We start from the raw sequence: 27682 nt of genomic DNA on the forward strand, positions 1-27682 counted from the left end.
GCAAATGTTTTTGAGCACGCCTGGCCTCATGTGTACGAGCTATCCATCGGGGAATGTCTATGAACTTCAAGCTTTAGAACAATTGCACTGTTGGGCTAGATGTGTACAAAAGTCACTGTAGACAAATAGCTGAAAACAAGTCCTCATCTCACCACTCCAAAGCAGAAAGGCCACAGCCCGCTGACCGTGGCACGAGCCACTCAGACATCCTTGCCTGCAAGTAAAATCAAGGACGGTGAGACTCTGTGTTGCCTTTTCAATCTGGCGCGACTCTCTCCCGTTGGCAGCCGGAGCTCTACAGGCCGGGGCGTGGCGGCGGGCGGGCCGGGGGCGGGGCTCGTCCCGGGGGAGGTCCCTGCGGGGGAGGGGGCAGGGAACCGGTCGGGGAGCCGGTCGGGGAGGCGGAGGGCGGCGGGGTGGGCGGGAACGCCGGAGGAGCCGGTATGTGCAGGGTGGTCGGAGGGAGAGCCCGGTTGGGAGGCGGGGTGTAAGGTGGAGGTGTGCCGGGCGGGGACGGAGTGCTGGAGGTGGGAGGGGGCGTGGGGGGCAGCGGCGGCAGGGTGGAGGAGAAGGACGGAGAGGGGGAGGAGGGAGGGCCGTTGGGGACCGGAGGGAGGAGGCCCTGCGGGGGAGGGGGGCTGCTGCTGGGAGGAGGGGTGTAGATGGGAGATGGCTGGTGGTTGTAGTGCGGGTAGCGAGGAGGAGGATTCGACTTGATGCGGGTGAAGTTCATGCATCTGCCCTGAAATTCAAAAGGGAGGCAGGCTTTAGAGGAAGAGCAAAGAAATGACATACTGAGCAACAATCCAGACGTTTTCTTTTTCACTTGATTATCACACAGTGTACCTTTAGACTGAGATCATTCTGACAGCTTGGCACCAAGTCATGAGAGGCCTGTTAGCAGCAGTGATACTGATGATACAGTAGAACACTGTTTATCCAATCCCATCAGGAATGAATTAAACTGAATTGAAATCTCTGACCAAAGCTGATGCAACACACAAAAGATGCTTTCACACACTTTCTGAAATGCTCGGTACCATCTGACTTAACATTCATATTCCAATGATTGCATGCAATGAATGTAATATGATTTTGTATGGCTGCATTTGTTGTTCATTATGCCCATTTAGTTAAACAGATTAGTTCAGAAGTCTGGTGCTTGGAAAAATGAGATTCTGCTGTATATCATTGATTTTCTAAATATTAATGCGTTGACAAAACACGCATGACTTTATTGCTTTGACAGCTGAATTAGTCTAAAGGTATAAAAATGTCTCTTGCTGCTTTCTGTTACAAACCGTGCAGACTGATGGTTACACCAGATGTTCCTGTGACTATCAGTTATAGAAGCACTGCCTATTGTCCAGACTTACATATTGCCCTGTACAGTACGGCTGGATCATTTTAACAAACCTCCACATATGCCGTGATTTTCAATCATGGCTTTAGTTGTGAGTAATATTGTGTGTATGCTCTATTTAGCTGAATAAGTAAACCTGCCACCATTCTGCTCCCCTCCAAACCAGAGTGAGGTCATGCTCAGAGGCTATATCATATTCCAGAAACAAGCTACACCCCTGGAGCCGCCGGGCTGTGGGGATAAGGGAGCTGGAGCGGACTGATAGAGGATGACAGGGCAGGTCCGCGCTTCACATTCACCCATTGGGCAATGTGGCCCTCTGAGACAAAACCATACAAAATGATGCATGTCATACGGCAGAGTTGGAAACAGAAACCAATTCTTTTATTTTGTTAGCACCTGAAGGACGATTAGTGTCATGGACTTCTTAACGTACCTTGGACGGTAAGTATACAGAGCTAACCTCAGAATGCATCAGTACCCAAGAAAAGTTGAGTGCAGAAACAAAGAAGCGATGAGCAAACGGTTCGAAGATGTCTGATGTTGATGTAAGAGCTTTTGTACTGTGCTGTGTGTTGGATTCCTTTATGTATACTAACAATTAAAACAAAACCAGTCTTCAGAGGCAACATGGCACCGGACAGGACCCTGACTTGGTTCGCTCTCAAGGCAGCGGGTAAAGGGCAATGGGATGGACCGCCCCGCTCCCTCCCACCGCTGCATTCATTTAGGGGAAGTTATAAAAGCACTGCTTTGACTAGAGATTCCTAATTGCAACCAGAACAGGCTTGTTTACTGCAAATCATCAAGGATACTGCAGCAGCTTTCTTCCTGTGTACTAATGAAGAGCTTTATAGTGAGGACTCACTCCTACTCCTCATGTTATGTTAATTATGGAGTGGCGTGTTAGCTGCACTTACTCTACTGTAAAGAAAGCACTCATTCATGGCATGAAAAGCAAAGGGTTTAACCCTCTGAAAAGTATTCCAAAGTTGGTTTGACTTTGTGAGTATTGCTTCGTCCTACCTTTCCTCAACCTACACAGCTGTGTGTCACATCATATGCCTTTGTGAATAGCTAGCAGAGAGCACTTGATCCCCAGACTGCATGAAAAGGCTCATTAGGGTTAATAGGAGAGGTTATATGTACATTCACCTTGGAGCTGACTTAACATGATACTCACATTACACGATAATCCGCTGTAGCTGTATGCAGTAAATTAACCATAATGCTTTCAAAATACTGACAAGACTTTTTAAGAACCATAGTTGGCAAGACATTGGGGTGAACTTGCAAAGGTTGACAGACAATAATTTATAACTTTGGTGGAAATGCCTGCTGTCTGCTCAACCCAGTTAATGATTTCTTGCGCAGCAAAAGATTGATTTTTACAGAGCATCTTGTGGGTGAGGGAGTATTTTATACAGAATTCCCTCAGACTCATTTTTCAACACTCCCAAATCCCCCAGTCTGACTTCATGTGAGCAGCCAGCAGTGGAGGTCAGTGGACTGTTGTCTCTACCCCCGGTATAGCTGGCCTTTTGGGGGAGTTACATTTGCTGTTTTTTAATGACTTCACCAGACTTCGTTACATTGCGATGTATTGTAGCCAGACGCTGCGGTCTGGATGCCAACTCACCACAAGTTTTCCCATGAGCCTCTCTTTCTATTCACACTTTATTGCTCACAGCTGCTCCGTTTTCACAACATTTTCGGTTGCTAAAGAATCTCCTCCCTTGCCAAATCCTAAGGTAAAGCCAAGTGTTTACGTCACCGAGTAAAATGTGGGCCGAGTTAAGATGCCCATTGAATGCCTTTGCTTGTGTAGTTTTTGAGTAGCTCTTACCTTGTCACCTGGATGTGGCCTCATTACTGAGACACGGTCGTAGCCTTTTCTTAAAAGTACCCACAATGCATCCAGTTTGCTCTGCAGAAACAGAGAAGAACAAATAAGTCTGTGAAAACACTACAGAACCTTTCATTCATTCAAAGGACAAACCAATTGTTCTCTAAACTGAATTCCATTAAGAAAAACCTAGGAAAACTACGGTATTTTTTGTGTGTTTTTGAGCCCCAGTCAGGTGATCTCTGTCCCATTCAAGACCTTCAGCTCTTCCATAGCTCCACCTCGTCCGCCCAAATCCAACTGCAGCCAATGACCAATTTCTGAAATGGTGTTAGTTCACTGTGAACTCTTCATAGTTTCAAACCCAGCAAATACTTTGAGGATAAGGGCAGAAAATAAAGCTGTTTTTCCTCACAAAAGTGCTGGCTCTGCAACTCTGCTCCCTGGAGGTCAGTCCAACAGGAGTCTGCTTTCTATTAGCAATCCTAGAACAACTCCTTTAACTCGCCTATGGCCCAGGGAGGAGGGACCAGGTGCCAGTAGTCACCTAGGTGCTATTACCTTAACACATCTCACGCTGCCCTGACTGTGACATTTTAATAATGCTATTACTTACATATCCACAGCCAACTTAATGTTCACTAATTTGTAACAGATCTTGTGCTTTATACGGTACAAAAGTTTTATTTTACATAAGTCCTTGCAGAACTATTGAACAATTATAATGCCTGTATTATAAATTAAATGTAAGCTGAGCTATAAATATTCATATACTTATTGTAAGAAAATCGACAAATGCTCCACAAAAGATTCCATCCACTCGGCTCTTGTTTTTATCATGAGCAGTTGCTAGTCTTTAACTCTATATGACTGCCTTTTTTAGTTGTTGTCAGTAATTACACTTGAAAGTGAATGTGCAGACCATCTTTAGGGGTCTATCCAAACATTTCCCCCCAGACAGCTTCCTCTTGGCTGGCTGTGGCCGTACCTTGATGGGTGAGTACCACTTGCGCGGGCCTGGGGGTTTGCGCATGCCGTTGTTGAGAACCCGTGTGGGAGGCTCCTCAAACTCCTGCTCAGGCATCTTCACTTTGGCATTTTTGGCCTTCTCCAGCTTTGCTCCCTCTTCAGTGGAGCCTTTCTCACCCCAGCGGACCTGACAATCAACAACCAGTGATAGGTGTTACCTTTAATGAAACAGTATTGACATCACAGCCGAGCATGGAGAAGATGGAGTGGGAGCGTGAATCAATCAGTGTGGGTATTAGTGGATGAGATATTGTGGAGTAGTGTAGTGTGAACCCACTTTCACCCATCCCTCTTTCCCCTAACGTCTAAGCCAGGTTTCTATGCAAGCGCTCACCCTTGTTAATTGACACAAGGGACAGTAACATCACATCCTGTGCATTGCTTGATGAGAGCTTCACATGTAGAGCTTTAGCAGATCTCACCTCCATTCTTTTGATCCCACCAACTCCTCTCCCTCCGTAGTAGGAGGCGTCTACGGTGGGCCACTTCTTCTTAGGGGCTTCGAAGTCTTCATCATCCTGTGGGGGAGTGATAGGGAGTTATCATGTGATAGTTTAAAAAATGTAATTTGACTTGTTAAATAAGCTCCACTGCAAGCACCATAAAACAGCTGGGTGAACCCTTACACAACTTGACAAAGTACAACAAGGGGAGTATTTGCAGCGTTTACACACATATACACTTGGGAACAACCCAGTATAAAATGCAGTCTCGTACTGCAAACCCCCCCCCCCCCCCCCCCCCCCCCCCCCCCACACACACACACACACACACACACTGTCCTCTCTGTGATGGTTGTCAGATCAGAGGAAATTACAAAGCCCACTGGCCAATCTTCTGATGTTTCAACTCTGTCTGACTAATCTAATCTACCAGGGTTTCCTGCAGAAGAAGCTGCAAAAAGACAACTGAGAGACAGACACAACTGGATTCCCAATTTGATTCTGCCTAACAGGTGAATCAGCATCCCAATGCACCCTGCTCTGTTCCATAGTGACACGTTCACTTGCTGTTATTGCATTGTTTGCTATAGCAGTTGGAAAAAAGCATTTGTACTGAAAAGAATTCAGAATAATTGCCTCCAAGTGTTTTCGGGCAGTGAGAAAGTGTTTTTTCAATAATATTGGTTTGTTGATGATGAAGTCAATGAAAAATAATTGTATTACTCAATTTAATTACAGGTTATAATCTAGGGAGGCCCAAAGTATGCCAAAAGAGGTGATTTGAAAACATGTGTCTCTAAAAACAATAATTAAAACCTTGAACACATAGAATCGTTCTCTTTAAAACTGGAGGGAAAGAATGGATAAAATCAGGATTTCATTATTGGTCTTACAGGTTATAATCTAAGGAGGCCCAAAGTGTGCCAAAAGAGGTGATTTGAAAACATGTGTCTCTAAAAACAATAATTAAAACCTTGACCACATAGAATCATCCTCTTTAAAACTGGAGGGAAAGAATGGATAAAATCAGGATTTCATTATTGGTCTGAAAGGGCGTTGACTCACAACACATCTGATGAATTCGTGAATGAGTAAAAGCAGAGTTCTATGCCAGGGAGTGTGAGTGAATGACGCCACGGTAGAATGTTTTCCAAACGGTCATTGAGGTTAAATGTTAAGGAAACTGGACAATCACTGCACTGACACATCGCCATTAAAGCCTTATTTGATGGCTTTTTCTCCAAAGCATCCCAGTATTTCAATAGACGACAGCTATTTGAAGCTTACATAATGTTAAAATGTTTGTGTTAGAAGAAAAAGAGCGACTAGAGAGGGTTGAAAGTGCGGCTCTTACCGAACTCTCCTCCACAACTGGTGGTGGAGGCTCATGGATGATCTGGAAAAAAAAAAAAGAGAGTTTGCGTGAGTGGAGAGGAGGGGGAGAGGGGTGTTGTGACATATCAGAAGACACCAGAAGTCACAAAAACATGCATCCACATGGATTTTTTTCTAATCTTCATGTCATAGTAATATGTCCGTTGTGTGCAACAACATGGTTACACAACAACACATGGCTGAGGAATTGGTTTTTTTTTCTCTATTTTTTTTCCTACTTCTCGCAAGAGCAATGCACTGACCTAGAAATCTGCCGTCCAGATTTTTCAGCCTGAGGTTGTTGATTAGGAGGAGAAGGGACAGAGTAACAGGCGCACGAATACTGTATTCTAGTTTGCACTGAAGTTTTGTATAGAATTATGTTGCTGTTGATGACACCAATTTACACTATTTATACTATTTTTTTTACCTATTTAGTGATGTTTGCACAAATTTGCTTTACTTAAAATGTCTGTATAAGCTGTTATACACTACACCAGCCACTACACCAGGAGTCTGCAAGGCTCACAACTTATTCCTAGTATGTATTTCCATGCTGCTCAGTCCTACTGTCTCATAGTATATTGTTCCAGTGCACCTACTGCTGCCGCACTGCATGATTGCACATGCTTTTTTGTATATATGTAGAGTCATCATCATCATCATCATCATGTCGAGTCCACTGGGGCAACTCGGGCTCTTGAGATGACACCTCTCCACACATCCCGGTCCAGCATGCCAGAGCGCAGTTCATCAGCGCTGGCGTAGCCAGTGTCCTTCTTCAGCTTGTCCACGTATGTTATCCTCTGAGCACTACGTGTGGCTTTACCATGCATGGGTTCCCAGAGGACAAGTTTTGAAGCGATGAGGTCAGGATGGCGCACGCTATGGCCAGCGAGCCTCAGTCTCCTTTGACGTATCTTTGTGGTCACCAGTGGTAGACCAGCGTAGAGGTCAACATTGTTCATGTGTTCCATCCACGAGACGTCCTGGGCCATATGGAGCATCCTGGTGTAACACCCGTCCAGCAATTACTCCTGGGCAGCGGTGAGTGTCCATGTTTCTGCCCCATACAGCAGGATGGATTCAACAGTGGAGACGAAGAGGTTGCGTTTGATCTTCCTGCTGAGCTCAGACTTCCACATTTTCCTCATGTCGTGCAGCACCTTCTAGGCGATTGTCCTTCTGGTCTTGAGGTCCTTCAGGGAGGATTAGATCCAGGCACCGAGGTACTTGAAGTCCTCCTCCACTTTGAGGGTCTCTCCACTGCTGGTGCACACGACTGTGTCGTCGGTGTTGAAGGCCAAGACTTTGGTTTTCTTTGAGTTCAGATGAAGTCCCACTCTTAGGCATTCCATTTCGACTGCCAGCAGGAGCTCGCGAGCTTGCTAAGCGGTTTTTGAGATGAGCACGATGTCATCGGCATAGTCGAGGTCCGTAACTGTGACAGCTGGTACACGACGACTCCTCCTGGGTGCTAGAGTTACCCCGAGCTCCTCTTCACGTCCAGTGATGGCCTTCCTCAACGCGTGGTCGAGTACAATAATGAAGAGGTAGGGAGCGAGATGATGAAGGTTGATGAAGTCCAATATGATGTTGTCAACTGGAACATACTTCAGCATCTCTGGAACCACTCCATCCTCACCGCAGCTCTCGCCACTCTTCAGGGATGTCTTTGCCTTCACATACTCTGCCTGTGTAAATGGGCAATCATCAATAGGGAGGTCTGTGAAAACTTGGCTAATTTCTTCATCTTCGTCAAGGACAGTTGGGGGGTTGCCGAGGACATTCTTGAAATGATTGTACCAGGCTTCAACACGCTGTTCGTCACTTTCTCCCTTGATTTGAGTCGCCTGTGCCGATCTTCTGCCAGAAATCTCATTTATCGGCTGCCAACTCTTTGCGTGCCGTTGATTCGCATGAGCCACCTCCACTTCTCTGACCTTCTGAGTGAGATGTTCTTCCTCGATGGCGTTGTAGGTGTTGAAAAGCACCGTCTTCTTCTCAGCGTATGCCTGTCTGCTGATCTAACTGCGGTCGGCTACAAAGGTGTTGTAAGCTGTGACCATCTCTTCTCGTGCCGTGACCACACGAGGATCAGAGGACCTCACTCTCTTCTTTGCCTTGGGGATCTTCTCGAGACAGACCTCAGCCACCTCCTTGTTTGCCCTGACGAAGCATCGGTACCGGTCAGTTGCTGGATCCCCCTCCTCTCTGCCAAGCAGCTGGAACCTGTTACGGATCTCCACTGCATACCGCTCTTGTAGTTCCAGGTTGTCCTCAAGCTGTTTCCAGTTGTACTTCACCCTCTTGATGGTCTCCTTCCTCTTGGCTCTCAGACTAAGTCTGAGCCTCATTCCTCCAGACCGATGCAGTGATCATGTACTGGTCAAGCACTTTGCTGGTCTTCAAAGTTGTGAGCCTGCCATCCTCATGGACAATCCGATGCTCCTGGATGCCGCAGATGGCAATACCCTGTTCCTTCATGCTCCAGCGGGCATGCACTGGTTCCTGCAGCTGGCGTCCTGCTGACTCCCGCAGCTGGCAGTATAGGATTTGTGTCCGTGTTCGTCATCATAATAGCCTTTCAGTAGCGAAAATAGAGCATCGGGCGGTCGCTGCTCCTAACCGTGCCATCCTGTTGTAGGCAAACCTACCCTGCAGGACGCAGAGGAGGATCTGTTTGGACTCCAGCCCTAGCCAGTGTAGTGACATTCTACTGACCCGCCTGGCAGCGGGGAAATTGGATGCAGTTTAACGTCTTACCCAGGAGTAATATGTACTGTATATACAGTATAGAGTATACAGTATATGTCTATTATATGTCCTGCGCTATACCCTTGCACTCCTGTTGTCCAATGTGTGCCAGTGTGTACAGCACTTATGTCCCTACATGAGTTGTCAGTATGCTCCTGCACCATGGTGAAGACAATTTTCCTCCAAATTAAGTGATTGTGATTCTTATTTCTGATTTTCCTCCGTGCTTCTCCCGTTCCTGGAAGCCCAAGTAGTTTCCCGTGGTAACCTAGCATCACTTTCCCAAACAGAGCCGGGCATGGACTTCCACTGGAAGTAACTGACAAGAACACAAAAAAAGTAAAGAGAAGGACAGCCATGTTGTAAAAGTTGACATCTTTCTCTGGCAATTCTCAACTCTCCTGTTTCCAGCGTTGGAAACGTTGGAATGGATTTTGAAGAGACACTACACTCGTCAAATGAATCGAGAAATGCAGATTCTGACAGAGAGGGGCTGGTAACAGAAGAGCTTTCAGGGAAATTGTGATGCTGAAAGCTTGACTGTTATCTGTTATCTATCGCACAGATAACGTGTTTTTCCATTCACATTTCCTCTTTGTATTGAATCCAGAACAGCAGATGATCATCATCACACAATCAAAATACTCTTCATGAAAATGTTTATATCTGATGAGTTATCTTGCTTCTACTAGTCTCATAGTAACAGAGATATCAACCCAAAACACTCACAATGTGAGTTTTTTTTCCACACCAATAGCTGCAAAGTGCCCAAATGCAAATTAGCCAATCACATCACTGATGGAACAATAAACTTACTATTACCGGTTCATAGAAAGTAGGGCTTCCAGTGAATAAACTGAGGGAGTATTGAGAGGTGAGACCTGTAGGGCCTCAGAGGTCACCAGCTGTGACCTCCAGAAATGCAAATTATTTCAACAGCAGCATAATTACTTAAACACAGCTTTACCAGGTGGCCTTGACCTCTCCTGGTTGTGGCCTAAATTCATCTGCAGGGAGCCAACAGGGCCACGGACCTTCATCCCATACGGACTCCCAGACCCTAACCTTTTCACCATGGGAATGTTGTTTGGGTTAACAAGATGCCCTACAGGGGCGTTAGCCAGACAAAACAGACCTGGAAAAGACATTTCACCCTATCTTACTGTCTGTGCACACTATCGCTGCATTCCAAGAGTGTTCGCGTTGGCCTTTGAAACCCTCCTCCACCTGACTTATACTGTGAACCATTGTGCATGCATGTGTTTATTATTGTGGCGGTGTTTTCGGGAACTCACCACAGTGCAACAGAGAGGCCAGAACCACCAGAGGAGCGCTAACACCAGCAGCAGCATCAGGATGAGCAGGGCTATGGCCAGGATGGTCCCATCAGACTGTGACAAAGACAGGCATGTCAACAAGCCTGAACACACTGTCTGAATATAGAGAATACTTAATGGATGTACACCAGATAGCTTGAAAAGTCAGTTTTGAAGTATTCTCAGAAAAGGACGATATAGAATGAAACCATGCCTGTGAAATTGAGACATTACTGTTATAGCTGAAATCTAAGCTCCAGTCTCTTCATACATTCATCCTGTACTCCCACACACTGTGTAATCCCAGTTGATTAATACCTCAGTACTGTAATTCTGCTAATGCTGCAAGATTTGAATTACTTTGCATCAGTCGCTTATGCAACTTCTTAACATTGCATTGCACTGTTTGGTTTAGTTGCAGTGTTTTTTTTTTGGTATTGTTTGTGTCTGTTTTGTTACTGTTGGAATGCACCGTGACCCAAAAACATTTTTTCATTTTCATTTTCATTTGACTGCGTAAGGTGGAATGACAATAAAGCTGAAGTTAAATGCTGGCGTATTGTACTCACACAGCCCACAGTGGTAATGGTGACTGAGCTGGAGATGAAACTGAGACCTTCGTTCATACTGACATAGAGGTTGGCCGCCCTGGAAAAGACAGAGAAAAATGGCTCAGCTGCCACTTATGCAGTTCCTCAGAAAAACAGAGTTGATGGGGTTATGTGAAACCCCACATTTATTTGAAAATGGGACTTACATTCCCTCATCTTGAAGTATTGGTGCAGGGCAGAGAAGATATGTATCTTCCACAACTAAAGGCTTCACCACTAGAGAAGAAGAGGGAAAAGGGTCACAAAATGGCTAAAACATCAGCCAAATATTCCAGTATTGTCCTGCAGCAACAGTCATTAGTATCCACTGACATAGCAAGTTCCCCAACCAGGAGATTTAAACATTCAGATACCAAGAGGTCACGACCCAAATCACCTCTCAGATTATGTCATTGTTTAGCCCTGGTTGAGATTAGTTCATTGACTGATTACCTTCACATGACCTCACTTAATTAGATGATAAGTACAATGTGAGAGCAGAGACCACTGACGTGATGAAAGCAGTTTAATGATGTCATCATATCATTGTCTGTAACTCGATTAACAAGCTGGCTGACAACACACATTCACTGAATCGCTTCAGAACAAGTGCTTTGTTGTCTACTGTCTACATCTGTCTCAAAAACACCAGCAGAAGCCTTTTGACCATAGCTTTTGTTTTTGAGGCAAATCTTGGTTCTCTCCGTGTCCAGCTGGCTTTTAGGAAAACAGATCCAACGAGCGTCGTCGCCCAAGCCTGTCTGTTTATCCTGGCGGAGGGAGAGCATACCCCAGAACTGAGGAAATCAACACAAGAGCCGCATGGGCCGCGGCTGCTCCCCTCTAGAAACACCATGCAGGATGGAGGGGAGGGGATCGATACTGCCAAAAACAACTCTGCGCCAGTATAAACTGGGCCAGATATCCCACTCAGGGTTCATCTCCGCACCCACCTTGCACTCTACATGGCCCTGCACTATAAAAGGAGGACGAAAAGGGTTGAGGGCCTTCTATGGGGGGATGAAGGGCTAACTACAGAGAGGTCCAGTAAAGAGCTGACGGGCCTCGTTCGCCACAGTCATCAGGTTTCCACTGTTTAATCCCCTGGGGATGAAGACGCTGGCAGACGCCCCTGCTCCATGTCACATTGTTTTATTGGACTGTTTACTCCCTGAGCGCAGAGAGAGGTCATGTTTTACTGTGAGGTGCAGACAAGTGCCCAAGGTTCAAGCATACTCAACCAGTGCTATGAATTTACTGTTGAAGATGACACCAGATGAACGATCTCTGAGACACTGTACAATGGGATGGACTGTCCACAAGGTCAATATTGATTCTAGGAAAACAGCAGCTGGTTTGACTTGAAGAAGTAATGTAATTTAGAATCAGAAGTATTTCAAAAAACAACTGATCCAGTAATTAATGTCTTGTTACCCATTATTCACGTAGCTCAGTGTTGGTCACTGCGCTATAGCTGCAACATCTGTCACCAACAGAATCTATTGCTCAGGACGTCTCCCTCTGCCAAATCCCGGAGCGCCTGACTCTATTTGCTGCTACTTTTCCTGGAGACATAGACTCAAACATCTATTCAGCTGCTCAACACATGTAGTTACATATTGCTGCTTTCCTTTTCACCATTTCACCATATTTGCAGAGTATGCAAAGGGGTGGAGTGGAGGTGGAATACAGAGAGTCAGGGAGTGCAAGGAAAGATGCAGTGTAGAGCAGGCAAGTGAAAAGGTTGACCTTTAGACGGAGGTCACATTTTATTTTCTAGGCAATCTGACGGTGACCTAATTGTTTTCATTTACAGTTTGCTCCTGATGTGAAGTAAACAACTTCCAGAGGATGGAGCGTAAGCATTCTGCAGAAGTGAATGTATCTGAAGGAGGAGCATACAAGAATAATGGGATCGACATAAGGAGATCATTTTACCTAAATTGGTTCCATGTCCTCTGTTTGTCTGCAGGAAGTTGGATGTTGTATCACATAGAAACAATTAAAATTCTGATGCACTGTTAACCATTTGATTGGCAAAGCAATAATACCTATAATACAGGACATTATTTACTGTGTGACAGTAATTTCATTACAAGAACAAGGTGCCTCTGGTGAATGCCATCTGCATCACTAAAGCACCCATCATCACAGTAAAGAATGCCCTCTGGGGTATTATAGCTTGTATTAAATGGTTGGAAATACATGTATACTGTCTCTTCAACATACTATATGTGCATGAGAACAGTAAAAAAAAAAAATCAGGAGAAAGCAAGATGTTTAATCATCATGCAACATGTTGGAACGCTTATTCAGCTAATCAAATTGCTTGGATTGAATTATCTTCTGTACAATCTGGATGAGAGTTGATTACAGGACATTTGCCAGGGAAAGAAGTTCATGATGGTCAAGCAACATATTCATATATCAAAGTATATGGAAGAGAAATAGTCATCCTTTATTCAATGTGTGATGGATTTTTTTAATAACTTCATTTGATTGATAGAGAGCTGAGGTTGCACTAACTGTACTGACGTTCCATCAGCTGCTTTGGGTAAAAACACCTGTGGTCAAAAAATCCCATTCACCCCTTCTGCCTCAGAGGAGCAGACTTTTTGTTTGTGCCTCATTGCTGGTTAATCTCTTGCTTTGTAATTATACCAGCACCTCCTGCAGCTATTGCGGCGTGCATGGTAGGAAGTGGGTTTAACAACCATTACAGTAGGCCACTTGTAAAGACCAGGCCCTCGAGGCCTTTTCCCCTCTCTGCCTTGTGTGTGGCACTGCTTGCCCTTTATCTCTTGTCTCTGGCCCCTTTCCAGGCTGTAAAACTATAAAACCTGCCCTTTAAAACAAAAAGCCGTGATACCAGTAAGAGCAACAATGGCATCGGTACTTATTTGATCATAGAGAAATCCAGCTGCGCTGCTGACTTGGTGCTTGACTTTTGGGAGGTTCAGTGAAATGTAATTAAACAGAATTTTACAATCTCCACCTCACTCATCTGTTTCCAGCTGTTTTTGTCCTAGCTGACCTCAGTGATCAGCTTTTGATTTGCGTCAACGTGTACTTGGGTAATACTAGGTATAGACACATAGATGTAGTGAATCAGGAACATAAATGCTTCGGCACTGCTGTGAGCATCTATTCATCATCACTTTTGGTTTGGTGTTGCACTCACTCTTAGTAAGGGTGTCGTTGATCCGGAAGCTGCACAGGACCTTATCCACATTCCGGGCATGGAGGAATCCATTTCCTCTCACCACTACCTGGAAGGACTCTGGGTGAGGAGAGGAGAGACACAGCAGTCAACAAAATTACTTTAGAGTGGAGCCTGCTTTGCAGTTCAAGGCATCATCACCACAGTATTTGACATTCACTATTGCCTTGTTACAGAGGTCACTGAGTTCAAACTCCTTCAGTGACAGAAAGATTTTGTGGTCAAAAGACGTTGAGTTGTAGACATATGGGTATAATGCTGAGCCTCCTCTGGAGCCAATACCACAAACCCCAAAACATGTCATGCTAACACTTGCTTTTGCAATGAGGAAAGTTGTGTCTTGTGTAAAACAATGTATTCTGACTGACTAGCATTATGCATTGGAAAAAAAGGGAAATGATTTTGTGTCCAAAATTGCTGTAGCTGATGTTGGTGTGAGGTCATTCAGGGCAAATTAAGTTGTTGCTACTGTGTGTGGACATTATTTACTCTGGCCCCGACAAGACAGCTTGTGTCTGTACTAACTATAATGCATTTGGCTGAAGATGTCTCATTTAGAACAGAGAGGCCTAAGGAAGATGAATGGGAAAGTCTGGAGGTAAATATCCCCTTCCTTACCTCCTGCACAGATACTGGAGGGCTCTGCTGCCAGGATCTCAATACAGGACTTCTTCAGGATCTGAAAAGGTGAGGAGAAAGGGATCATGGGTTTAGTTTACTATAGGTAATGAATCTCTGTCTCTTACAGATGGTGGTATGTAACCTTGTTGACGTTACACCCTATACTCCTCTTACCTGAATGGCCAGTTTCAGCTACAATTATGACTTTTATGTGCTTTTTAATTAACCTTTGGCTGCTGTGTTCTATATTTTGTCATCTGGGCTGTAAGTTGCTATTTGCTCATTTGTGTTCTGCATGTGTGTCTATAACCCCCACTCTACAGGAAACTATGCACTGTAACCCTAAAGAAGGGACTGATTTATGACCCTCGGCCCCGCTCACTTGGGACAGAGCCAAGAGATTTCAGCGTGTTGTTAATCTGCTCCAGATGACAGTCAGCTGCCTGACCTTTAACACTGCTCAATAAACCTCGTCTCCACGCGACAACGGCCCCTCCGCGACAAACTGTTTTTCATTCCTCAATCCAGCGGATACAAAAATATAAGTCAATACCATTGAGGTGGGCCTTAAGAGATACAGTACACACACTTTGATCTTGTTTGGCTAGACTTCAGCAGCACAGATCAAACGCAGGGAAGTCACAGTCGCAGCAGGTTTTCCTGGAATTCTGTCCCTGGCGAGACTCGATGGATGGAATAGTTTATCGTCCTCTCAACCTATTTTGTCTTGTTTCCTGTGCGCTATTTGATCAGTGTGTTGATGGATTGAGGAAGAAGTTACTGTGATGGGAGAGATTATATGAATTCCACATATGCACAATGATTTCCTTTGGACCTCCAAGGCATGTTACCTTTCAACTATTTAGCAGTCCTCATTGTGGCCGGTTAGCACCAGATTTAACGTGAATGTTGTTTGAACGTGTGTGTGGGCAGAACTGAAATGCTTACCGAATCAATGACCCCTTGCAAAGCCTCAAATCCATCGTTTACAGGGAAGACATGGTCCTTACTATCCGCAATCTTTGCCAGCTGAAGAAGACAACAGTAAAATCACTCAAAAATCACACAAAATCAATCACTAACAATCAGTTGTAGGAACAGTTCACGCCAAAATGAAAATTCAAACCCCCACTGAAGTTCATATGACCACTGGACATAAAGTGAAGTAAACTGACAGTATACTTAATGCAGCTGGTTGGTACGAAGAAAAATTGTAAACAGCATTAGCCCATTTCCTTGTTTTGTTTTCCATACTACACAAGAAAAAGGGAAAGTTAGTATTTCATCTACCTAGAACAACGCTACACAATAAGGTAAATAAGACTTTTGGACTCACTTTGCAATTGTTTGGATACAAAATACTTGGCTAAGGCACAAATTGTTAAGAGAAATTTGCTAGACATTGTATGCACTTTTTGGAACTCTAAATAATCCCATTCACTTCAGCTGTCCAGGAGAAGTCTGAGAAGGAACTGTGGGGGCAAACTTGCTGTGTGTTTGGTGATCATACAAACTTCAATAGTGTTTCAACTGATATGGAGGTGAGTAGATAATGGCAGAATTTCCCATTTTGGGGTGAACTGCCCGTTTAAGTAATATAAAGCACTTTGTGACACAATTTAAAAACACTGGTATGGGATATTTCACCATTTTCACAATAAAGATTTGACTTACAAAGCTATGAATTTACAATCTCACACTATATGCTCTCCTCCATGCCATTCCCTGACGTGCAGACGTCATGTGAAATCAAAGAACAGGCTAAAGCGTGGTGAAAAACACACCTGTGTCTCATTGAAGTCCTTCACCCCCACGCAGTAAACTGAGGCACCCAGGCTTCGGGAGCGGTTGGCCTGTCAGGTATTCACAGATTCACAGCAAAAACAGGAAGACGCTCAACACCTGGGTTCAATTACACCTCTGCATTTCACAACATCAACCAAAACACAGTTAAATAGGCTTGTGTTTGTCTGGCTCTAACAGGGTTTTGAAAGACATTGGGCAACACCACATTGTTGTTGAATAATACTTTTCAGTGTCACGTAACTATTAAACCGTCAGAAATGTGCTTCAATGCCAAACAAAACACACAAGCCAAATTTTGCATTTCCTGGTAATCGTCCCTATGAAAACTGATGCTGGTGTTGACAGTAAATGACAACTTAAGACCTCACACAGTTGCCACGAGGGATAACTTTTCAAGCTACTGGAGATGTCAGCCTCACTTCATCAATATCTGACCTGCCGTCCTTGCTGTCCACATGTGTCTGAGGGCAAACCCGAAGCTCATTAAACAGCCTGAGCTTCGCATGCCCGCACCTGCGCTCCCTGAATACGTTAAGGGAATAAATCTTTGGTTCCCGTTGCAGATGTGTGGAGAACGACCGGGCCTGTTTCATTCATGGGGCAGATGGGATGTGTAAATCTGACAGACGCTCTGACCCCCCTTTACCCCACTAAAGAGAGCGGATCAAAGTGGTGATGTATAGGGTGGCAGTGTTTGATCTGGGCCGTCACGTGCACAGTCACATATTTCACCTGGTTACAATTTGTGTGACCCATTTAACCTCCATCACTCTCTCTGTCTCTATGTCTCCTTCTCACTTCTCCCACTCTCTCTCTCTCTCTCTCTCTCTCCCCCGCTCCCCCTCACCAGCCATCTCTCACCTCTCTCTCAGCATAGTAGAAAAGATCCTCATGCAGCTCTCCATCTGTGAGAGCTATGATAACACTGGCAGTGCGGTAACCTGCAGACAGAGATAATTTTATCATACATGCTGCAATTTTGCTCTCATCCTGTGTAATAACAATGTAATTAACCACACAACATTATTTATTTAGTTTATTTATTAGCACAAAGGAAGTGATAAAACAAAAGTATATAAAAACAAACATAGCAGGGATTGTGCAGGAGAGACAAGAAACCCCAAAGGGCTTACAGTAAAAACCTCCCCTCTAGGATTTACAATTTAGCCTAATATTATGGATATTTGTTTCCTTAACATAATGAGATAAAAAAAAAAAAGAAGAAAAAACAAATTAATAATAATAGTAATAATAATAATAATAACAAATAAAACAAAAGTAAACACACAAACACATAAACACACATACTGAGCACATTAACTCTGACACAGTTGTTTTTTCATATTAGACTTAAATACTGGCAGTGATGGACAGGTTTTGATAGAGAGGGGACTGGTATTCCAAAGTGATGGACCTCTCTATTTTATGGCATATTGTCCAAGAGTTGTGTGATAATAGGGAAGATGAATATCCTTTGCTTGTCTGGTTGGATATGAATGGACATCAGAGTTCATTAAAAAGAAGTTGTGAAATACATTTGGTAAGCTGTGCTTTTGAAACGTACATTTATACATGAAGGTACATGTTTGATAGATATTGATGTTGGAAATGGATAACAGATTTAATTTCTTGAACAGGGGAGCTGATGGTTCATGGCGATTTGACACAGTTGCCAGTCTTAAAAATGTATTTTGGATTAAAATAATTTTTTGAAGGGAAGAGGGATATGTACTGGCCCAAACCATGTTACAGTATGATATATATGGATACATTAAACTATAATAAAGTGTTAGAAGACAGGATTGATTTACCAGTGAACAAACTTTTCTAATGATGCCAAAAGACTTCATGGTTTTTTTACACACATACTCAATGTGGTCTTTCCAGGACAGTTTTTCATCTAATACACCTAAAAATTTTGCAGAAGTGACTTGGTTGATTTCAATATTATTAACAAACAATTTAGCATTTTCCTTTGGATAACTTTTATTTTTATTTCTGAAAATGATAAAATTTGATTTTTTGACATTTAGGGAAAGTTTGTTCATCCGGAACCACTTTGCAGTATATGATAGAATATCATTGGCTTCTCTGATCAAGGAACCAACGTTTGCTTGTGATATGACAATATTGGTATCATCAGCGAATAGAATGGGCAATGCAGAATCAGACATCCAAGCAAAGTCATTTATATAGATGAGAAATAGAAGTGGCCCAAGAATAGATCCTTGGGGCACTCCGCAATATAGCTTGATTCTGTTAGAAATACAACCGTTTATAGATACATATTGATCTCTATTATTAAGGTAGTCACTAAGCCAATTGATAACAACATCCTGAAAGCCATAACGGTGAAGTTTGGAAATTAGAATTTTATGATCAACTGTATCAAAAGCCTTCGATAAATCCAAGAATATACCAATTGCGAACATATTATTGTCCAAAGCTGTAGAGATTTTGTCTATAATTTGTAAGAGAGCCATGTATGTTGAGTGATTTTGCCGAAATCCATATTGGTGTTTATACAGAATATTGTTATCATTCAGATGTTTTAACATTCTTGCATAGACTACCTTTTCCAAAACTTTGGAGAAGCAAGGTAAAATAGAAATTGGTCGGTAATTAGTGAAAAGGCTAGGATCCCCTTCCTTAAATATGGTATGACCTTTGCAACTTTCAGGTCTTTTGGGACAACCCCGGTTTTTAAAGAGACTGAGAGGACATGAGTTAGAGGCTCACTAATTGAAAATGCCACTTCTTTTAAAAGCTTGGACTTGATTTCATCATGACCTGCTGCAGGTTATTGAGGTTGACAATGATGTCAAGCACTTCTGTCAATGTAGGGGATTCAAATCTACACAAGGCGGGAAAATAACCAGTAATCTTATCTACTGGACATTCATCTGTATGAACAATTTTTTTTGCAAGAGTGCTACCCACATTGGCAAAGAAGTCATTGAAACCATTTGCTATATCAGAAGGGTTAGTAAATGAAATGTCACCCTCAGTAAAGTGAGATGGAGTTTTCACAGGAGCCTTTTTCTTATTAAGTAATTGATTGATGATGTTCCACGTGGATTTTATGTTACTAGCAGACTCTTTAAACTTGTCTGAATAGTATTTATTTTTTGCTATATGGAATAGATGTGAAAATTTGTTTTTGTATTTTTTGTATGTATCAGAGTTGTGGGGAGTTGGCACTATTGCCGTAGTGTAATTATATAATGCAATATAGATGTTTCACTGACCATCCTCAATCCACTATAATTATATTTTAATGCTATCCGACTTGCAAGTTAAGAAAGCAAATGAGCTACTGTATATCACTGAAGAATGTGCTGGGCCTCCTATTGGGAAATAAACACACTCGCACTGAGCTGTCAAAAAGGTAATTCCAGGTCAAGCAGCAAATCCAAACTGTCACAAATAACCACCAAGAGAAAAACAATGATACTTTCAGAGAAGCATTGATTTATGATTTTTTTCCCTATCCTCCCCTAACTCCTAACTTTTAATACATTTGGTACTACTTACTATGATGATACTATCAATTTATGTCATAACAATGTAAAGATCAGTCTATAAAGGTGTGTACAAAATACTACAGTGGACCTTCAGCAATGGGAAGGAAAAAAAATCAATGAACTACACACCTTCATTGTTTCCATAGTATATCTGCTCACTGGCCTGTAAAAGAAGAGAAGATGGATTGAAACTATCTACTAGTGTGCAGTGAATGAAGAAACTCCTCCCTAGTCTGATACAACAGCCATTTTGGCTCTGGAGTGTGGGATCTTTATTCTCGAGCCAGAGCAGAGATACAGTAGATGCCAGCTTAGAGTTGGACCAACAGGCAGCTCACCCTCTGGATGCCCTCATGCATGAAGGTGTCTCCCCCTGGAAGCACCCTCTGGAGCTCCTCCAGACCTTTGCGAATGCGCTCCCTAAGCAGACAATACAGAAGACAAGGTATTATACATTGTTGATGTGTCTAATTAGAAAGAAACATTCATAAACTTACCTTTGACTAAAAACAGACGCTGGAAGGCGTGCGAACAGAATGATCTATTACGCAAGGCCGGCATTTCCAGAAAATACTGACCATGTGTAACAGATGAAAGAATTGAAACAATATTGGTGAGTATTGGCTCAGGACACTGTCACGCAGATAGAGAGGAAATAAGCCTTTTGTTTAATAAGATAGCAGGAAAGCTATAAACCGTGAAAACAGTTTGTGGCTGCCTGGAAGCTCTGCAAGGAAAGATTAGACGCAGCCCACAATGTGTCGAAAACCATATGAGGAAGTTGTTGTCCAGACTGACGGCAGTATGGACAGATCACAGTGTGGGAAAGTATCAGTCTTGACTCTCTTCTTTTTAATAATGGATTTGGAGAGATCCTAACTATGTGTGACCTGTGTCCAATCTTATTTCACTTCATTGGCAGATATCTGTCTTCAAGACAGCTGGATAATGGAGATGCAAGGCTTTAAAGCAGTTTTGAGGGAATCTCCACCCACCTGTCCTCCGTCAGCGTCATTAAAATCCTCCCCTCAGTGGAGAACACGATGAAGGACATCCGCAACTGTGGACTGAGACGAGGAGAAGAGAAAAAATACACTCCTTTTTATCAGTAATCATTTCTTTGTTACATATTTTACCCAAGCAAATCTAGATGACGTGGTAGTGTTTATGTTTCATTTTTGCGGATATGTTTCTTTCATTTGTCATGTGACAGGACTAAAAAGGGCAACTTCTTTTGTTACCTTATGAATTTGTGAGCCAGATGTTCTACAAAGTGGTAGATTTCGGTCCAGTGATTCTGCACACTCCCAGATCTAGGAAAAAGAGAAATGGAAAGTAATGTGAAGATTATTTTTCTGAACCACGGCAGTTGCCAGCAGCTAGGCTTCATGACTTTTTCTGTGTACTAGTAGCATTAATGAATTTAGTGCTGTTTAACTGGGAGTGAAGTTTCAAAGGAGGTGGGTGCATCCACTGAATACAGCAAGGCAAGTGAGATCGTATCATAGATGTCCATTACCCATAATCCATTGCCCATGCTCTTATCTCTTACACTCCTATATCCTCAGGTCAGGAGATCAGAAACAGCCTGCAGAATAGTTCTGTATGATGAAACACATTGGACAGCGCAGCAGTCGTATGCTGAGGAGTAGCAATGACGTCATACTTCTCAGATTACTGTTAATGTCTTTATAATGCACCCGCAATTATCTCAGTGTTATTGGAGTCAGATAAATTAACCCTCGTTATGCCTTCACGCTCCAGCAACTCTGTGTTCACAATTAGGTCAGTCTGGATGTCAAGTGTCTTGCACTCTCTCCCCAATTACAGTCAGCTAACAAACTGAAAACTGCGATGTTGCTTTTCACATCATTACATGTAGTTTTTATTGGATTGTATATCAGCCACCTCCTCACTTACTTGATTTTAATCTTTGAACTATAGCCTCTCTAATGGCTCCAGGAATCTTGTTCCCTCACTGTTTAAGGATTAAAGGTTTAGTAGGGGAGAAACTTGGCAGCATAGTTATCTATAGGAAAACATTTATCGACTGTCTATAGGCTTAAAGATGACTATATACAGTTGTATGTAACCCGTTGTAGGTCAATAATGAATATGACATAGTTTGCATGCTTTCCAAGCTTTCCAAGTGCAGTTTGTCTAGTATGTATCACTGTGGATTCTTATCAACTTTCATTTATATTCTGATTTCACAAACCCTGCTCCCGCCTCCCTGCAACATTTCTCAAAACACCTCTTTTTCCATTGTTACCATGACACAAGTCCCAGCACAAACAGCCCAGCCAATAGGCTGAAACTTTGGAACATCTGGACCTAATGGAGAAAGGGTTGTGCAGACACGGAGCAGAGAGAAGAGAGGAGGGACCAGGCAGATACTGCAGGAGGACAGTTAGATCTTGCAAGAGGACAGTTAGGGCAGGTAGACGACATCACTGCTAAAACAGGTCCAACTAAGAGATCCTGACTGGAGAAAAGACGGCAAAAGAAAAGCAGAGGAACAGCAAATGCAAAACAACCCTGTGAAATAGATTGATGCCCAACAAGAAATGCTGTCAGGTCACACATTTAGTGTGCATTCTCTGCCTGTAAAACAGAGCTCACGGTAACAATTACTCTCTATTACGCACAATTGCTTAACTTCCCCTCAGCGAAGTTGGAGTTGGCATTCACATGTAGGACAACTGGAAAATCCATCACCATCTCTTGTGAGTAAGAGACTTTCGAAACAGTGGGGTGAATGGAGAGGGAGATGTAAATGTCAGACTCAGAGCAAAACGCTCCAGTCTCATCTTCCACATAACAAAAATAATCAGTTGGATGACAAATTTGTCGACCCAGTTGGCAAAGACTTTGGCTTGTGGGAAAAAAAAATAGTTTTGAGCCAGGTTTGCGAAACACAAATGTCTTAAGGTAATTGCTCTGATTCAGTCCAAGGACAACAGCCTGGGTTAGTAATAATGTCAACGCCAAAGGAACCATGCATGTATTTACCTACGTAATTCTTTCCCCACATGTTACACTAATATATTCTTGGCTGTTTTTATGAAGCTCCAGAAGACAGAGCAGGTAAACATAGCTGTTGGAATAAGTTTTAAAGAGGGTAATGTTACTGATTCTATCATTTGTGTCACTGACCCTTTTTCAAAGTCTGTTGCCACCTCACTTTCTGAGGCCTGACTGCAGGTGAGAGCATCAACTGGGAGAAAAACATCACTGATGACATCACTCACATCCTGTTTAGCTAAATTTATAGAGCATGACACCAACAAAGGGTAGTGGTTCTATTCATCCTGGAACTAATATTGTGTTACACAGTGTTAGGGGGATAGTTAAGGGTTCAATTCCCACTAAGGCCGCCATGCAGAAAATGTATGCACTCATGGGCTTTCTGTCAAACATTTTCGGATAGAAAAGATTCCCCCACATGGCATATATTATGCTAATGAGGACGAAAGATAACATTCAACTACAGTGCTTAGACCGCACAGCCTGCAGTTGACTGGAGAATGAAGGAGTACCTAATATTCCACTTCTGTAGTTCAAGGCCTATCAAAGCATCTCATCATCAATCCATTCCCTCCCCCTGAGAAAACACACCTGCATTTTAAATAATGCTGAGCCAAAACAAGACTGTTCTACTGAATGATATGCACATATAAGTTAGTGAAAGGCAGTTTATTATTCTCTGGCTCTTCTTTCATCTGAACTAAGATACTATTCCAACATGACATGACACCAGGGGGCGTTAATGATAACAAAAACGATGACGACATCATGATGACCTTTGCAAGCCTTCCATCATTTACATTGATAGAAGCACATATAAAAATGCAAAATAAGCAGCAACTGGCCATTGCAAAATGCTAGCATCACTTCCATGTTCATGCATTGAGTATGAAATGAATATGCAGTTTGTTTGGGTTTCAACAGGAGAGATCGATGAGTGCAATGTTTAAGTCAAGCTCAGTCATTGGAAAGAAATACAACACAAATGTAGAAGAAAAGTATATATAATTCTACCTGTCATATGAACTGATCTTCCTCATAGCCTTAACTTGATTATGTACAATTTTCACTTATTAACAAAAAGCATTCTATTCATCCTTGCCCCCTAAGTGTGTCAGGTAGAGGAGAGTGACCGACTCACTTGTCCAAAACAAAATAGAGATCAAAGCCTCCAAAGCATGAAGATGCCCCAGCCTGCCTCCTGTCTTGGTTTGGTCCAGCATTTCCAGCAGTAAGAACCACCAGCACAGCTCCAAACACCACTGGAAACCAGGACCCTCTGCTCCAGCACAAAGGCATTATTCCAGGTTGAGAAAATCTCATTCAGATGAGATGGTGAATGCAACCACCTTCAGTGAAAAACAAGATTAAAAAGTAGTAGTAAAAAATAATCCTCGGTGCAGATTGTTCCTTCAATCCTCCACAGGCTTCCTCAGCATTGAAAGGAGCAGTAATCCATAGGAGCGCAATGAGTGTAACTCTGAGGCTGAAGTGGAGGGGGAAGAGAATGCATGAATGCTGTGGATCCGATCTGTCTTAGGAGACTCTCATCACTGGATCAGAAAGAGCATGCACAAAGATGTGAGATGTGAAGAGCTCCACAACCTCACACTTCTCTTTGTTTATTATAAGATCATGAAACAGACTTGAGTATTCCAGACAGATCCTTCGAGCACTGTATGTCTAACTCTGTCTCTTTGCAAAAGTCTCTCTTTCTCTCTCTCTCTCTCTCTCTCTCTCTCTCACTCTCTCTCTCTCTCAGAGGGTGATGAAGACAATGCAGTGGAAACCTGAATCTCTTTATGGTGGAAATAATGGGAGCTCTTGGATTGTGCTGCCACCTAGTGGTCATATGTGGTTGATGACTGGTTTTAAACCACAACACCATCCTAAACATACCTGAGTGTGTGAGAGAGAGAGAAAGAGAGAGAGAGAGAGAGAGAGAGAGAGAGAGAGAGACAGAGACTAGGCCTTCCCTCGTCCATTTCCATCCTGTATTTGTCTCATTGTCTAAACAGTCTGGGTGTAATGGACAGCCTATTTGATGCCATAAACAATAAATTACACTTTGATTATGGAAATTAGACAAACATGCCCTGAGAAGATGATGTTTTCAAGTTTAGAGGAAAGTGCCACCTTGTTACTACCTTCTGGCAATAGTTACTTTCTGATTGTCTTTGGGCTGAATGACCTAGTAGTTATACACAATTTGGACTGGCACATGTAGAAAAAACAACAAAAAAAGAAAAAAGGTTATGTTAGATTATCTTTTTATTGGTAGTAAAATGGTTAGTCCAATTTACTTGCCAACAACAGCATGTAGATATTGTCGCTGTCCAGTGAAAACTATGTAACTCTTTGGCTGGATTACGTGGAGGATTACATGGTCTGTGTTGAGAAAATTCTACCACCTTTGGTCTCATGAAACCCTTTAAAAACCCATTAGATAATCTCCAATAATAATAATAATACATGTTCGTCAAGCTAAAAACAAGGCTGTTTTTCTCAGTTACTGAAAAGTTGACATTTTGTAGATACCATGTTTTCACTGGACAGCAACGATATTGAATTTTAGAGACAAACTCTACATCAGGTGGACATTGGTGTTGGCTAAATGACAAATCAGCAAAATATGGTTGGAAATGATCTACTTATTTCATGTGTAAATTAAAGAGTGAAAATACCTTTGTGTCAAAAGTTTTGAATCTTAATTAAACAATTACCTATTCTCCAACTAATACTATGTATGTATGAGTTATGCAAGAAACAAGTGAATAATGAATGAATGAAGATTTTTCTACGTATTTATTTATGTATTCATTTTATTCAGTACCACACCAGAAAATATTTGTACATCACATGTACATCACTTCCCCACTCCACTAGAAATGTGGCATGATATGGAGGGATCATTCTTCTTGTGCACTTTGTATTCACATGCTTTTGAGTCAAACACTGACACACAGTCATCAGGAAATGATCTGGGAGTAGAATACCTGCAATCACACAGTTAACATTAGAAAATGTTACGATGCACGAGAGAGGAGAATGGATTTCCTTGGCATAAATCATTGAAAAGCTGTGAACTGTGTACTTACGCTTGGCAGCATCCACCACATCCACAGTCCATACATGCACTGTTTCTCCATGAGGATCCTACAGGATGCCATGTCTTATCTGTATCATCCTGACAGTGGGTCATACCTATGGGTAGAACATAGATGATGACTTAGAAAGTCCATATGCTGGGTAAGAAAATTGACATATAATAAGGCTTCTCTGGTGCATAAAATAAGGCTTTCAATTCAGTTCAGCCTTAATTCAAGAACCAAAAAATGGAAATCCGCACTCTCAAAATTTTTTTACACGTTTCAAATAAGAAATACAACAATGTTTTGTCCGTCAGTTTGCCATGCTGCATATTTTTTATTTGAAACATAAAATAAATCAGGCCAGATATCTTTTTGAGAGGGCAGATTTCTCTAGAAATCTTCTAGAAAATAGATGACAAATGCATGTCTGTATGATATTATGTCTTTGTAGAGTTTTTGATATTTTTGTAATGTGTGGTTGTGTCAGCAGTATTTATTTTTATATTTGTTTGTTTCTTTGCTTGCTTGCTTTTACCTGGTTTTATGACTTTGAAGTAGCAGGAAGCATGTAACACTGAAGGCAGAGCACATAATAAAGCTAGAGCCAAGTATTTCTTCACAGGAAAAAGGGAAAAAAAATGTCACAGGTTTATCATTTGATCTCTGAATATTGAATCCAGATACATTATACATTTAGACACATGTATATTCCTTTGATATTCTGAAACAATGTTTCCTTTAAAAAAAAGCACTAATCAGAAGATACGCACAGCAACAATGATGTAGTTAATAAGCAATGACAAATTGACCATACACTGTATTGGACACGCTATTGGAAGATGCAGTCTATACTGCTGTGCTTACCAATGACACTGTGAGAACAAAAAAAATTCAAGATTATATTTAATATCTCTAAAATGTAGAGGAGCCAGTCTGTAAAATGTTATCATTTTGACAACCATGGCCTTAAGTTATGCTATCCTTTAAAAAGTGTCAGAATTTGATTTCATTTTGTGTAATTAATCATGTTGTAATGGAAAATATCACATTTTGCAACAAAACTCTTCAATCTCCAATTCCATAATTTTGTTTATAAAGGTTTACAAAACCTCACTGTTAAACAGCTACAAACAGCTGTAATCTCAGTTTATTTAAGTAAGTAATTAAGTACTCACCATGGTGGCTGTCAGACAAGATTTGAATAGTGGTCAGGTAAGAAGATAAAATAAAGGGACTGTATTTTTGATGGGGGATTCTCTCTTTTAACGAGTGAATCTACTGGGACCTTTGGAATTAAATAAGGGGGAGGGGCTGGTCCCTCCTGTCTACTGGTGATCACACCCGCTGCAGCCTGTAACTTCCAGAAATTTAGGAAAATGCATTTTGTGTTAATAGAAAGAATCAGATGAGTCACTAACCTGTCTAAAGGCTGAATATATTATCAGTTTGCACTTATTTGATTTGCTAACCATATTAGAACTCAAAGCTATTAATAAAAACAACAACAACAACAAGGTCCCTTCTCCTCTAAACTGAAGTGACCTTAACTGATCAAAAGAATGATTCTGTGAAGTTACATCTTGGCCATGAATCTTACTCCATCTGCCCACCTTTCTGTTTCCATCTCTACTCTCCTCTCTCCAATAAAGATAACACTCAAATAGTGTTAGCTTT

The 27682-nt window shown here is 42.2% G+C and overlaps 1 protein-coding gene across 1 annotated transcript; it reads right to left on the reverse strand.

Moving 5' to 3' along the window:
- Positions 1-295: 295 nt before the first annotated feature.
- LOC139654214 (anthrax toxin receptor 1-like) lies at positions 296-24239 on the reverse strand. Its single transcript, XM_071531291.1, has 18 exons — positions 24058-24239; positions 21131-21202; positions 20885-20956; positions 20228-20309; positions 20019-20052; positions 17227-17306; positions 16344-16412; positions 15508-15588; positions 14557-14617; positions 13900-13998; positions 10886-10955; positions 10698-10776; positions 10108-10203; positions 6036-6077; positions 4661-4756; positions 4198-4365; positions 3210-3290; positions 296-742 (listed from the first exon to the last, which is right to left on the reverse strand). Exons 1-18 carry the CDS (start codon positions 24237-24239, stop codon positions 296-298), a joined length of 1911 nt encoding a protein of 636 aa, XP_071387392.1.
- Between the last annotated feature and the right edge of the window lie 3443 nt (positions 24240-27682).

The sequence above is a fragment of the Centroberyx affinis genome, unplaced genomic scaffold, assembly GCF_046629955.1.
Source record: "Centroberyx affinis isolate AG114_WGS23_722 - 3 ecotype Tasmania unplaced genomic scaffold, CSIRO-AGI_Caff_v1 ptg002062l_1, whole genome shotgun sequence".
NCBI classification, from domain to species: Eukaryota; Metazoa; Chordata; class Actinopteri; order Beryciformes; family Berycidae; genus Centroberyx; species Centroberyx affinis.

Bases quoted from the DNA above. Each gene is read 5' to 3' on its own strand.
- LOC139654214 (XM_071531291.1), bottom strand. From the start codon at position 24,239: ATGAGATTTTCTCAACCTGGAATAATGCCTTTGTGCTGGAGCAGAGGG. The intron at 10,777-10,885 runs GTAAGTCCCATT...TGTCTTTTCCAG, and splicing joins ATACTTCAAGATGAGGGAAT to GGCGGCCAACCTCTATGTCA. The intron at 6,078-10,107 runs GTGAGTTCCCGA...TTTTTTTTCCAG, and splicing joins GGCCTCTCTGTTGCACTGTG to ATCATCCATGAGCCTCCACC.